This window comes from Scyliorhinus canicula, chromosome 28, assembly GCF_902713615.1.
Source record: "Scyliorhinus canicula chromosome 28, sScyCan1.1, whole genome shotgun sequence".
In the NCBI taxonomy this organism is placed as follows: domain Eukaryota; kingdom Metazoa; phylum Chordata; class Chondrichthyes; order Carcharhiniformes; family Scyliorhinidae; genus Scyliorhinus; species Scyliorhinus canicula.
In genome coordinates, this window is record NC_052173.1 from 10,878,977 (window position 1) to 10,893,697 (window position 14,721).

A 14,721-nucleotide genomic window follows, 5' to 3' on the forward strand; every position below is an offset into this window, starting at 1 on the left:
GACAGGTACAGCACGGGGTTACATACAGAGTAACTCTCCCTCTACACTGCCCCCATCAAACACTCCCAGGACAGGTACATCACGGGGTTAGATACAGCGTAAAGCTCCCTCTACACTGTCCCCATCAAACACTCCCAGGACAGGTACAGCACGGGGTTAGATACAGAGTAAAGCTCCCTCTACACTGTCCCCATCAAACACTCCCAGGACAGGTACAGCACGGGGTTAGATACAGAGTAAAGCTCCCTCTACACTGTCCCCATCAAACACTCCCAGGACAGGTACAGCACGGGGTTAGATACAGAGTAAAGCTCCCTCTACACTGTCCACATCAAACACTCCCAGGACAGGTACAGCACGGGGTTCGATACAGAGTAAAGCTCCCTCTACACTGACCCCATCAAACACTCCCAGGACAGGTACAGCACGGGGTGAGGTGAAGCTCCCTCTACAGTATCTGAAAATGTGCTTTGAACCGAGCCTGATAGGGAAAGCACCGATACAATAGTTTTCCATTACGCACACCAGCCATCCTTCAGGCCTGTGGGATGACATTGTAAATTGAATCCAGATTTATAAGCACTTTTTCATGGTCAGTTGACAAGCAGCTTTGATTGAGATTGGAGTGTAGGATGCCTGCTTGTTCTCTTTTTTTTTAATAAATATTTTATTGAGGTAGTTTTGGTATTGTAACAACAACAAAATAAACAATGTACATGAAACTATAAACAGTGCAAAAGCCGTCTCCCTTCCTTACAGGTCTCACCTTTATTAACCCCCTACTCTAAGCTAAACCGCCCCCCCCCCCCCCCTCCCCCTTCTGCTGACGATTACATTTCCGCGAAGAAGTTGACGAACGGTTGCCACCTCCGGGTGAACCCTAACATTGACCCTCTCAAGGCAAACTTGATTTTCTCCAAACAGAGAAAGCTAGCCATGAACGATAGCCAGGTCTCTGACTTCAGGGGGCTTTGAGTCCCTCAAAGCTAATAGTATCCGGGCTACCAGGGAAGCAAAGGCCAGAACGTCTGCCTCTTTCTCCTCCTGGATTCCCGGGTCTTCCAACACCCCGAAAATTGCCACCTCTGGACTTAGTGCCACCCTTGTTTTTAACACCGTGGACATGACGTCTGCAAACCCCTGCCAAAATTCCCTAAGCTTCGGACATGCCCAGAACATGTGGACATGGTTCGCTGGCCCTCCCACACACCTTGCGCACCTATCTTCAACCCCAAAGAACCTGCTCATCCAGGCCACTGTCATGTGAGCCCGGTGAATTACCTTGAACTGTATCAGGCTGAGCCTGGCACATGTTGTGGACACATTGACTCTACTCAACGCGTCCGCTCATAGACCATTCTCTATCTCTCCTCCCAGCTCCTCCTCCCACTTACGCTTCAGCTCCTTGGTCTGCGTCTCCTCTGATCCCATAAGTTCCTTGTAAATGTCAGAGACACTCCCTTCTCCTACCCACCCTCTGGAAACTACCCTGTCCTGAATCCCCCTTGGTGGTAGGAGCGGGAAGGTTGACACCTGTAGGAAGTCCCGCACCTGCAGATACCTGAATTTGTTTCCTCTCGACAACCCAAACTTCTCCTCCGGTGCCCTCATACTTGAAAAGCTCCCCTCTATAAACATATCCCCCATCCTCTCAATCCCTGCTCTCTGCCATCTCCGGAACCCTCCATCCAGCTTTCCCGGGGCAACCGGTGATTATTACAGATTGGAGACCAGACCGATGCTCCCTCAGCTCCCACATGTCTCCTCCATTGCCCCCAGACACTCAGGGCCGCCACCACCACGGGGCTGGTGGAGTGCCGTGCCAGCGGGAACGGCAGAGGCACAGTTACCAACGCCCCCAGACTGGTGCCCTTACACAAAGCCGCTTCCATCCGCTCCCATGCCTCTCCCCCCCCCCCCCCCCCCCCCCCCCCACCACCAAATTCCTGATCCTGGCTATATTCGCTGCCCAGTAATAGTTACTAATATTTGGCAGCGCCAGCCCGCTCTCTCCCTGACTCTGCTCAAGCAATACCGTCCTTACTCGTGGGGTCTTGCCCGCCCAAACAAAGCCAGTGATCACTTTGTTGACCCGTTTAAAAAAGCACCGTGGAATAAAGATGGGGAGACGCTGAAATACAAACAGGAATCTCGGGAGGACTTCTTCACCGTCTGCACCCTCCCAGCCAGTGACAACGGAAGCATGTCCCATCTCTGAAACTCGTCCTTCATTTGGTCGACTAGTCGGGCCAGATTTAATTTATACAGCCGGTCCCATTCCCACTCTACTTGAATGCCGAGGTACCTAAAGCTTCCCCCTACTAATCTAAACGGCAGCTCCCCCAATCGCCTCTCCTGTCCCCTCGCCTGGACCACAAACATCTCACTTTTCCCCATATTCAGCTTATACCCCGAAAACCGGCCAAATTCCCCTCGAACCCTCATGATTTCTTCCATCCCCTCTATTGGGTCCGATACATACAGAAGCCTGCTTGTTCTCTTGGTCAGAGCTGGTACCTGGTTCAGAGAAAAAAATGAAGAATAAAAACATTTAGCAAAAGAATCGATTCTAAAACAATGAATAAGATGGCGGGTCTGTTTCCGTGGGCTATTAATGTACATTTCTTTCCTGCCCTTCCTCTTAGATGGATGATCATCCTTGTACCAGTGCGGCTGAATTAAACCGTCAGATTGAGAAACTCAGTAAGGTGAGTGATATAGAATGTTGCAGAAATCCATCGATTCTGCTTTACTAATGGTTTGGGATTGAAAATTCCACAGTCTAATCCGCCGGCCAGCAGAACAAACTCTCAATGTTTATCCTATTCTAATCCTCCATAATCTTGAAGATCGTTATCACCTCCAGTGCCGCATGCAGTTCTGGTCTCCTTACGTAAGGATATTCTTGCATTGCAAACAGTTCAGAGAAGGTTCATTAGTTTGACGCCCTGGATTAAGGGGTTTGTTTTATGAGGAAATGTTGAGCAGGTTCTAAACTCATTGGAGTTTAGAAGAATGAGAGGTGATTTTATTGAAAGAGATCAGATTCTGGGGGGGGGGGGGGGGGGTTGGGATTCTCTGTTCCCGCCAGCAGTGCACCCCCACCTGCGGGTTTTCCAGCAGCATGGGGTGGCTTCAATGGGAAATCCCGTTGACAAACAGCAGGAGTAGAGGATCCCGCTACCAGTGACCAGCACGCCTCTGGGAAACACACGGCTGGGGGCCCAGAGAATCGCGCCCACTGAGTTAGACAGATTTTTGATTTACAAAGGAGTCAAGGGCTATGGGGTACAGACAGGAAAGTGGATCAGCCATGATCTTATTGAATGGCGGAACAGGTTCAAGGGTCAAATCAAATTTCTTATGTCCTTATTATCAGATTACCCCTCAATTCTCAATAATCTCGTTTTTAAAAAATCTCTTACCTTCTCAAAACTCTCCTCACGACGGTAACATCCTAGTGAATTTCACAGAATTGTTACAGCACAGAAAGAAGGCTGTTTGGCCCATCTTGTCTGTACCGGACCTCCAAACGAGCATCGCGACTTACTGCCATTCCCCTGCCTATCCCCTTCACCCCGGGCATTGTTTCTATTTAAATAATCATCTAATGCCCTCCCAAACGCCTCGATTTAACCTTCCTCCACCACACTTCCATTTCCAAACCCCCAGCCACTCTCTGTGTGAAGTTTTTTTCTCACATCACACTTACTTCTTTATGCAAACCACTTTAAATCTGTGCCCTCTCACTCTTGATCCTTTTACAAGCAGGGATTTATGTGCAATTTACACTGCACCTTTTCTGTTGTGCATATATCCTCTCTATAGCCGGGCTCTGAAAACTACAGGGCGGAATTCTCCGCAAGGCCCGACGGCGTAGTGAAACCTGGAGAGGTTCACGACGGCGTCGGAAGCCTCTCCCGGCCCCCTATTCTCCCCTACCCGGGGGGATAGGCAGGCCGTACCGGGAAACTCGGCGGCCAGGCCTTGTCCCTGGCTTCAAGGCCCGGCGCGCCAAGAATGACGCTGCGGCGGAGCCTAATGACGTCAGCCGCGCATGCGCGGGTTGGACAGCTCAAACCCGCGCATGCGTGGTTGCCGTCTTTCCCCTCAGCCGCCCCGCAAGACATGACGGCTTGATCTTGCGCCGCGGCGGAGGGGAAAGAGTGCGTCCCCTTGAGACGCCGGCCCGACGATCGGTGGACACCGATCGCGTGCCAGTCCCCTCCCGAGCACGGTCGTGGTGCTCGATCCCTGATCCGCCCCCCCCTAGGCCCCACACTTACCTGGCACGCCATGTTCATGACGGCAGCGATCAGGTGTGGTTGTCGCCGTCGGGAACAGGTCGGGAACGGCAGGCCACTCGGTCCATCTGGGTTTCTCCGAGTGGCGTGTTGGAAAACCGGACACGCCATTTTGGGGGGGGGGGGTGTGGGAGAATAACGGGAGGTGCGGGAGCGGACCTCCCGCTATTCTCTCACCCATCATGGTTGCGGAGAATCGCGGCCACAATCTTTAATAGTTGTCACTATTTGCTAAATCCCCCAATGTGGTATCATTAGCAAATTTTGACTTTGTGTTTTTGTAGTTATCAATCCAGATCAATTGTGTACACATTGAATGAAAGCAGGCCCAACATACAACCCACTTGTTATGTGTTTGCATTAATTCTTATTAGCTCTAATGAAGCTCTGTTGTATTAATGTATTCACAAGAAGGGACGTCATAAGTCCTCGCACGGGAAACAGAGAGGAATAGCCATATAAGAGATAACAGACTATAAATGAATCTCCATTGTTTTAAACCTCTGTGCGCCCAAGTATCACATCTCCAAAACAACATCCCTCATTCACTTTCTGCCCTCTGACCATTTCTCTATCCATGTGACTACGTTCCCCTTAATTCCATGTTGCTTTATCAAGGACCTCCAAAACGCCTCTCAGCACATGTACATGCACACACGTGATCCGAGATGTTTCCTTTACCCAGGAGCGCAAATGCAATGTAGGCCATTGTTGATTGGTAACCAGTGTCGCGATTGCTTGTTTCCACAGCGACAAACGTTTTTTGCACGGAAGCTGCTTCAAGTCTCCCAGACACTACGTGCCTTGTTATTGGGGCAGGATCGTTTTCGGCGTCGCTACTGGGTTTTCCCTCACCTCTGCGGGGTATTTGTGGAAGGCTCTGAAGCATCATTAGGTAAGACTGAGAAAGCCAACTGATCTGTGGTAAACAGTCAAGGAAATGCAATCCATAGTGCAATACTGTTTCTGTTTCCAGGAATGTGATGCTATAAATGTTCCCCCAAAATCCATGATGCAATCAGCCCTATTTTCCTCCCCTGTATTCTCGTGCCCCCCCCCCCCCCTCCCCCCAACCCTCTGACCAATTCCTTGTGAGGTGTAGTTCTCCATGTCCCAGCAGGCCTCCCGGTACCTTACCCCGCTGCCTGATTCCTCTATGTGGCAGAGTTATAGAGTCATTACGATACAGACGGAGGCCATTTGGCCCATCAAGCCCATGCCGGGTTTCGGCACAACGAGTGCTAGCAGAATATCAACTTTGGGGGCATCACAGTAAAGCCGACTCTGACCTAAACCAATCTCCGTGGAGAGGTGATGGCATAGTGGTATTGTCACTGGACTAGTAATCCAGAGACCCAGGGTAATTCTCTGGGGAGCTGGGTTCAAATCCCGCCAGGGCAGATGGTGAAATTTGAAATCAATAAAAATCTGGGATTAAAAGTCTAACGGTGACCATGAAACCATTGTCAATTGTTGTAAAAACCCATGTGATTCACTAATATCCTCCTCAGAAGGAAATCTGCCGTCCTTACCTGGTCTGGCCTACATGTGACTCCAGACCCGCAGCAATGACTCATGAAATGGCCGAGCGAGCCTACGCTGACCACTTCCCATTAATTAATCTTTTAAAAATACACCAGAGTGGATATGTAGACAAATCTCAGAGAAGCGTAAAAATAATAGGGTAAAAATAGAATGGGATTTCAACCTCATCTCAATATTAATTGGCGGAATTCTTAAAGTGCATCCAGGAGAGCTCTTTGAGCTGGCACGTAGAAAGTTCTACAAGAGAGATACTTGACCCAATTTAGGGAATGAAGCCAGGCAGGTGGTAGTGGGGGAGCATTTCGGTGATAGTGACCATAACTTGGTAAGATTTAAGGAAGTTATGGAAAAGGACAACGGTGGACTGGAAATAAGGTTTACGAATTGGGAGAAAACCGATTTTAATAAGAGAAGACAGGTTCTGGCCAAAGTGGACTAGGAGCAACTACTTGCAGGAAGGTCCACATCAGAGCAGTGGGAGTCATTCGTAAAGGAAATAGAGAGAGTACAGGGCGAACATGTTCCCGTAAAGGTCAAGGGTGGGACCAACAAGTCCAGAGAACCCTGGATGTCAAGGGATATACAGCATTGGATAAGGAGAAAAAGGGAGGCGTATGACCCAAAACAGTGCTCTAGCGGGGGAGAGAAAGTGCAGGGGTTACTTAAAAAATAAATTAGGGGAGCAAAGAGGGGCATGGAAAAACACTGGCGGGCAAAATTAAGGAAAATCCCAAGGTGTTTTATAAATATATTAAGAGAAAGAGGGACCAAAGTGGCAACCTATGTGTGGAGCCGAAAGACGTGGGTGAGGTATTAAATGAGTATTTTGTATCTGAGTTCACTATGGAGAAGGACAATGTAGGTATAGAAAGCAGGGATAGGGACTGTGATATAATTGAACAGATTAGCATTGAGAAGGCTGTGTTAATGGGCTTAAACTTGGATAAATCCCCAGGCCCAGATGGGATGTATCCTAGGGAAAGCTCTGTGAGGCAAGGGAGATGATTGGAGGGGCTCTGATGCTAATTTACAAATCTTCTCTGGTCACAGGAAAGGGGCCAGAGGACAGCAGGACAACTAATATGGTGCCGTTATTCAAGAAGGGAAGTAGGGCAAAACCAGGTAATTACAGGCCAGTGAGTCTAACATCAGTGATAGGGAAATTATTGGAATTAATGTCCACTCGGAGAGGCAAAGATTAATCAAGGATAGTCAGCATGGCCTTGACAGGGGGAGATCATGTCCAACAAATTTGGTTGAATGTTTTGAGGCGGTGACTTGGTGTGTAGATGAGGGCAGTGTGGTTGATGTAGACTACATGGACTTCAGTAAGGCTTTTGACAAAGTCCCGTATGGGAGACTGATCATTAAGTAAGAGCCCATGGGATCCAGGGCAATTTGGCAAATTGAATCCAAAATTGGCTTTGTGGCAGAAGGCAGAGGGTAAGGTAGTTCAGAAGGCATATGGGATAATGGCCTTTATTAGTTGTGGCATAGAATATAAGAGCAGTGAGGTTATGGTGGAGCTGTATAAAACGCTTGTTAGGCCACAGCTAGAGTCCTGTGTGTAGTTCTTGTCGCCACAATATAGGAAGGATATGATCGCACTGGAGAGGATGCAGAGGAGATTCACCGGGATGTTGCCTGGGCTGGAGCGTTTCAGCTATAAAGAGAGACTGGTTAGGCTGGGGCTGTTCTCCTTAGAGCAGAGAAGGCTGAGGGGGGACCTGATTAAGGTGGACAACATTATGAAGGATATTGATAAGGTGGATAGGAAGAAACTTTTTCCCCTTAGTAGAGGAGTCAATACCAGGGGCATAGATTTAAAGTCAGGGGCAGGATTTAGAGAATGTGAGGAAAAACCTTTTCATTCTGGAGGTGGTGGGAATCTGGAACTCGCTGCCTGGAATGGTGGTAGAGGTGGGAACCCTCACAACATTGAAAAAGTATTTAGACGAGCAATTGAAATACCAGAGCATACAGGGCTATGGACCAAGTGCTGGAGAATGGGAAAGAACAAAGAAAGGTACAGCACAGGAACAGGCCCTTCGGCCCTCCAAGCCTGCGCCAACCATGCTGCCCATCTAAACTAAAATCTTCTACACTCCCGGGGTCCGTATCCCTCTATTCCCATCCTATTCATGTATTTGTCAAGATGCCCCTTAAATGTCACTATCGTCCCGGCTTCCACCACCTCCTCCGGCAGCGAGTTCCAGGCACCCACTACCCTCTGTGTAACATCTCTAAACCTTGCCCCTCGCACCTTAAACCTATGCCCCCTAGTAATTGACCCCTCTACCCTGGGGAAAAGCCTCTGACTATCCACTCTGTCTGTGCTCCTCATAATTTTGTAGACCTCTATCAGGTCGCCCCTCAACCTCTATCGTTCCAGTGAGAACAAACCGAGTTTATTCAACCTCTCCTCATAGCTAATGCCCTCCATACCAGGCAACATCCTGGTAAATCTCTTCTGCACCCTCTCTAAAGCCTCCACATCCTTCTGGTAGTGTGGCGACCAGAATTGAACACTATACTCCAAGTGGGAGAACACTACTCCAAGTGTGATAGGGACTTGATGGCTGGCACAGACACGATGGGCTGAAGGGCCTCTTTCTGTGTTGTAAAAACGTTATGATTCTATGGGCGCGATTCTCCCGAGTCACGAAGACTCAGGAAGCTGGCGTCAAAAACGGGCGGGTTTGACGCCAGCCTCCGCCCCCCCCCGACCGGGAACCGATTCTGGTCCCCGGTCGGGGCTAGCATCGCGCGGCCGTGACCTCCGGCATCGCGGGCTTAACGAATTTCGTTAAGCCCGCTAGCCAGAGTTAGCGACGGCTGCGCGTCAAATGACGTCATCCGCGCATGCGCGGATTGGACGACTCCAACCCGCGTATGCGCGGATGACGTTATCACGCATATGCGTGAAACCCGCGCATGCGCGGGCCGGTATGCCCCTCAGCCGCCCCGCGAATGGATACTGCGGGGCGGCGGAAGGAGAAAGAGTGCGCCGGGTAAGTACCCGCTGCCCGCGATCGGTGCCCACCGATCGCGGGCCCATGGCACCCTTGGCATGGCCATGGTACTGCCGTGCCAATCGGTGCCATGGTTCCCCAGATTGGGACTTTACGGCCGTTTTTACGAACGGTCAGACCAGGTGTGATTTACGTTCATAAAAACAATCGTAAAGGCCTTGGAACTCGGCCCATCGGCCAGGGGTGAATCGCTGCTCGCCGTAAAAAACTGGCGGGCAGCGATTCGTGTCGGGTGGGGGGGGGGGGGGGGGGGGGGGGGGGGGGGGGGGGGGGGAATAGCGGGAGGGCATCGGACCAGCGTGGCCGTAAAAATTTACGCCGCCCGCTATTCTCCGCACCGTCGTGAGTGCGGAGAATTCCGCCCTATGACTCCATGCACGCACATTTTCCAAGATCTGTTCCCATCAAAATATGCGGCCGCATGAATCGCTGCTTTTAGGAGGGGAGGACAGGGAAGACGTGAGGAATAGAAAGAGACGGCAGCTTTGGGAGGGGGGAAAATTTGGGCTATTGAAACGTCAGCACTTTGTTCTTTGTGGGACACATTCAGTCGAGAATATTTACCTCTCAGCATTTTCACCTGTACAATATATTCTTGATGAGGAAATGTTGCACCATGTAGGGTGCTCTTTCAGAGGGCCGGTGCAGACTTGATGCGCTGAATAGCCTCCTTCTAGAAATTCTGTGGTTCTATAATTCTACAGTTCAATCTTTGACCTCCCTCTCCACCAGGTACTGAAGAGTTGGAAGCAGAAAGGAGCCAATGCAAGAGCATTGAGAGTGCCCTGGTTAAAGTGGAGTCGACCGATGTACCAGCCAGGAAACCAAGCACCCTGGGTCAGCCAGCAGATAAGCGGCAGGGGAAGTTTGACACTGAAGTGGTCAACCCAGAGAACGCGATGTGGCAACGAGTTGCTGCAAATGCCAAACTTTACGGTGACGCTGTCCAAAACTCGCATTCCACCAATCAGACTCATCATAACGTTGACCAGTCGGGTGTTTTTTTAGCCTGGCTGAGCGTCCTCCAGAACTCGGTGTCAAACCTCTCCCTTCCAACACCTCATTGCAGCGGCAGCAAAGATGGCCCTGGTGCTCTCTCCCCAGAGATGCTGCTGGCCAGCAATCGCAAGCTGTTTGATCTCAGCATACCAAACTCGGAGCAAAAGGTCAAAGAGTGCGCCGAGAAACACGGACAGTGGTTCAGCCTTCTACCCAGAAAACCCTGCGACCCCTCTTCTGTTACCCGCCTGCCGTTTTCTTCACATCACGCATTGCTGAATCAACCCCCGAGACTGGATTCAGATCCAAGTCAACTGAATCACAGTGCGTTAAAGTCCCCTACCGCTGTGGCAAGGGCACAGGTACGTGATTTGCCTTCTTTTTTGGGTGCAGGAGAAAAGAGGAGGTGCATGAATCGAAATACGGATTTTTAAACGTTGGCTAATTCAGGGGTGACCTTTGACCCGTGAGCCTTGGATTGACAATCCACTTTGAAAATCATAGTATGCTCAGACAAATTCAGCATGGTTTTACGAAAGGGAAATAGTGTTTGACAAATTTATCAAGAGTTTTTTTTGAGGGTAGGGCAGATAAAGGGGAACCAGTTATACTTGGATTTCCGAAAGGCATTTGATAAGGTGCCACCCACAAGCTCATGGAGCTGGAGGTAATATAGGGCGGAATTTACCGGCTGTTCCCGCTGGCGGGATATTCCGGCCCCACCGACAGCAAACCCCCTCCTCGGGTTTCCCGGCGATGAGGGGTGCATTCAATGGGAAATCCCAAAAAACACACGGGTGGGTTGCTTGGTAAATCCCACCCATAGTAGCGTAGATAGGGGATGGATCGACAAAAAAGGGAGCAAAAAGTAGGGATAAATGGGGCATTTTGAAGTTGGCAGGCTGGAACTAATGCAGTTTGGGAGGATGGGTGCTGGGGCCTCAGCTATTTCCAATCTACATTGACTTATACAAAGATACACCAGATACAACAATCAATTAGGAAGACAAGGCGTGTTGGCCTTTATTACAAGGAGATTGCAGTACAGGAATAAAGAATCACAGAAAAATTCAGTGCAGAAAAGGCCCTTCGGCCCATCAAGTCTGCACCGTGGCATGAAAGGCACCAGATCTGATCATACTAACCCCATTTGCCAGCACTCAACCCATAACCTTGAATGTTATGACGTGCCATGTGCTCATCCAGGTACTTTTCAAAGGACGTCGGGCAACCCGCCTCTACCACCCTCCCAGGCAGTGCGTTCCAGACTGTCACCACCTTCTGGGAAAAAAGGTTTTTCTTCAAATCCCCCCTGAACCTCCCGCCCCTCACTTTGAACTTGTGTCCCCCCCATAACCGACCCTTCAACTAAAGGGAACAGCTGCTCCCTACCCACCCTGTCTATGCCCCTCAGAATCTTGTCCACCTCGATCAGGTCACCCCTCACTCTTCTCTGCTCCAGCGAAAACAACCCAAGCCCATCCAACCTCTCTTCATAACTGAAAAGTTCTATCCCAGGCAACATCCTGGTGAATCACCTCTGCACCCCCTCCAGTACAATCACATCCTCCCTATAATGTGGCGACCAGAATTGCACCCAGTACTCCAGCTGCCTTTTTCCCCACCCTATTAACCTGCCCTTCTGCCTTCAGAGATCTTTGGACAAACACACCACGGTCTCTTTATTCCTCAGGACTTCCCAGTGTCAGGCCATTCATTGAATATTTCCTTGTCAAATTGCTCCTTCCAAAGTGTAACACTTCACACTTTTCAGGGTTAAATTCCATCAGCCACCTTTCTGCCCCTTTGACCATCCCGTCTGTACCTTCCTGTAACCCAAGCCTCTCAGCCTCACTGTTTACCACTCGGCCTATCTTTGTGTCATCCCTACTGATCCTACTACCTCGCAGTCATCTATGTCGTTAATATAAATGACGAATAATGGGGGACCAGCACAGATCTCTGTGGTACCCCACTGGACACTGGCTTCCAGTCACTAAAGCAGCCGTCTGTTATCACCCTCTGGTCTCCTACAGCTCAGCCAGCTTTGACTCCACCGTATCAAGTTCCTCTGTATCCCATGTCCATTTGCCTTCTTTATTAGTCTCCCATGTGGGACCTTGTCAAAGGCTTTGCTGAAATCCATGTAAACTACATCAACTGCACTACCCTCATCTACACACTTAGTCACGTGCTCAAAATTTGAAATCAAATTTGTTAGGCATGACCTCCCTCTGACAAAGCCAAAGCTGTCCATTCCTAGTCAAACCTTGCCTCTCCAAGTGGAAATAGATTCTCTCCTTAAGAATCTTCTCCAGTAGTTTTCCCACCACTGATGTGAGACTCACTGGCCTGTAGTTCCCTGGCTTATCCCTACAACCTTTCTTAAATAGTGGGATCACATTTGCAGTTCTCCAGTCCTCTGGCACCTCTCCCGTGGCCAGAGAAGAATTAAAAATTTGGATCAGGGCCCCTGTGATCTCCTTCCTCTCCTCCCTCAGCAGCCTGGGACACAATTCGTCCGGACCTGGAGATTTGTCCACTTTTAAACCCGCCAATACCTCCCATACCTTGTCCCTCCCTATGACAACTTGCTCAATAACCTCACAGGCTCTCTCCGAGTTCCATATCAGCCTCCTCATTCTCTGGGTGAAGACAGATGTGAAATATTAATTTAACACCCTATCAATGTCCTCTGGCTCCACCCACAGATCCCCCCCCTGGTCCCTAATGGGCCCTACTTTTCCCATAGATATCCTCTTCCCATTGAAATTCTGATGGAATATCTTGGGATTTTCCCTACTTTTACCAGCTAGAGATTTCTCATGTCCCCTCTTTACTCTCCTATGTGCTTTCTTAAGATCCATCCTGCACTTTCTGTCCTCCACTAATGCCTCTATTGATTTGCTCCCCATGTACTTATTCAAAGCCTCTTTCTCCCTTCTCATTGCATCCTGAATATCTCTGGTCATCATAATAATAATCTTTATTAGTGTCACAAGTAGGCTCACATTAACACTGCAATGAAGTTACTGTGAAAATCCCCTAGTCGCCACATTCCGGCCCCTGTTCGGGTCACAGAGGGAGAATTCAGAATGTACAATTCACCTAACAGCACGTCTTTGGACTGTGGGAGGAAACCGGAGCACCCGGACGAAACCCACGCAGACGCTGGGAGAACGTGCAGACTCCGCACAAACATTGATCTAAGCCGGGAATCGAACCTGGGACCCTGAAGCATCAGTGCTAAACACTGTGCTACCGTGCCACCCAGCTTATTAGTGGATAGCAGAGGATGGTTTTGATCCATCGACCTCTGGGTTATGGGCCCAGCACGCTTCCGCTGTGCCACTCTGCTCTGGGCATCCACGGTTCTCTGAGCTTGTTACTCCTTTCTATTACCCCAGAGGGAACATGTTGGGCCTGTAACCTCCCCATTTCCTCTTGGAACACCCCCTACTGCTCTTCCTGCAGATCTCCCCACCAGTAACTTGTTCCACTATACCTTGGCTAGATCCTGCCTTATTTTACTTAAGTCTGCTCTCCCCCAATCCAAGACCTTTTTCTATAATTTGTCTATTTCCTTGTCCATAACAAACTTAAATTGTACCATGTTGTGGTCGCTATCACTAAAATGCTCCCCCACCATAGAACATAGAACAGTACAGCACAGAACAGGCCCTTCGACCCTCGATGTTGTGCCAAGCAATGATCACCCTACTCAAGCCTAACGTACCCACCCTATACCAGTAACCCCCCAATTAACCTTATTTTGACACTAAGGGCAATTTAGCATGGCCAATCCACCTAACCCGCACATTTTTGGACTGTGGGAGGAAACCGGAGCACCCGGAGGAAACCCACGCACACACGGGGAGGACGTGCAGACTCCGCACAGACAGTGACCCAGCCGGGAATTGAACCCGGGACCCTGGAGCTGTGAAGCATTTATGCTAACCACCATGCTACCGTGCTGCCCTTACATCAACCACCTGTCAGGCTTCATTCCCCAGCACTGCACCGTTCATCCCTTGTTGGACCCTCCACATGTTGAGCTAAAAGTTTCTCTTGTATACAGTTTACAAACTGCTCCATCTAAGCCCTTAACACAATGACTTTGCCAGTCAACGTTGGAAAAGTTGAAATCACCCACTATAATTACCCTATTATTATTTTTACACACTTCTGCAAATTGCGCACATATTTGCTCCTCAATTTCCCGCTGACTATCCGGGGGTCTATAATAAACACCTGGCGATGTGGCTGTCCCTATTTTATTACCAAGTTCTACCCACAAAGCTTCATTTAACGCCACCCCAAGATATCATCTCTCCATACTGCTGTAATTGACACCTTAACTAATAGTGCAATGCCTCTCCATCTTTTGCCCCTCCCCTGTCCTTCCTGAAGATTCTGTATCCTGTTAAGCTGCCAATTCTGCCTCTCACTCAACCATGTCTCCATGACGGCTACTATATCATAATTCCACGTGTCAACACTCGCCCTTAACTCATCTGTTTTCCCTGTAATACACCAGGCATTAAAGTAGAGGCCATCCTGCCTTGTCTTAACCTCCTGAAACTTACTACCGCTGTATTCCCTCTGACTTGATTGCTTTTCTATGTTATACTGTGTCCTTATTCTGCTAACTGTTTGCGCCCTCTCCCCTGTTAAATTAGTTTAAACTCCTCCCAACAGCACTAGCAAACCCACTAGAAGTCTTGCCACATCTGTACAGGGTTTTGGTGAGACCACATCTGGAGTACTGGGTGCAGTTTTGGTCTCCACGTTCAAGAAAGGATATACTTGCATTGGAGGTGGTACAGCGAAGGGTCACAAAG

At 49.4% G+C, this 14,721-nt stretch overlaps 1 protein-coding gene across 1 annotated transcript in view; it reads left to right on the forward strand.

The window, feature by feature from the left end:
- LOC119958097 (bromodomain adjacent to zinc finger domain protein 2B-like) overlaps positions 1-14,721 on the forward strand; it is a 104,127-nt gene that overhangs the window by 71,420 nt on the left and 17,986 nt on the right. The window contains exons 17-20 of the mRNA XM_038786326.1: positions 2,646-2,708; positions 5,055-5,199; positions 6,900-6,971; positions 9,614-10,242. Coding sequence (XP_038642254.1) covers positions 2,646-2,708; positions 5,055-5,199; positions 6,900-6,971; positions 9,614-10,242 — 909 coding nt within the window. The remainder of the gene's footprint in view (positions 1-2,645; positions 2,709-5,054; positions 5,200-6,899; positions 6,972-9,613; positions 10,243-14,721) is intronic.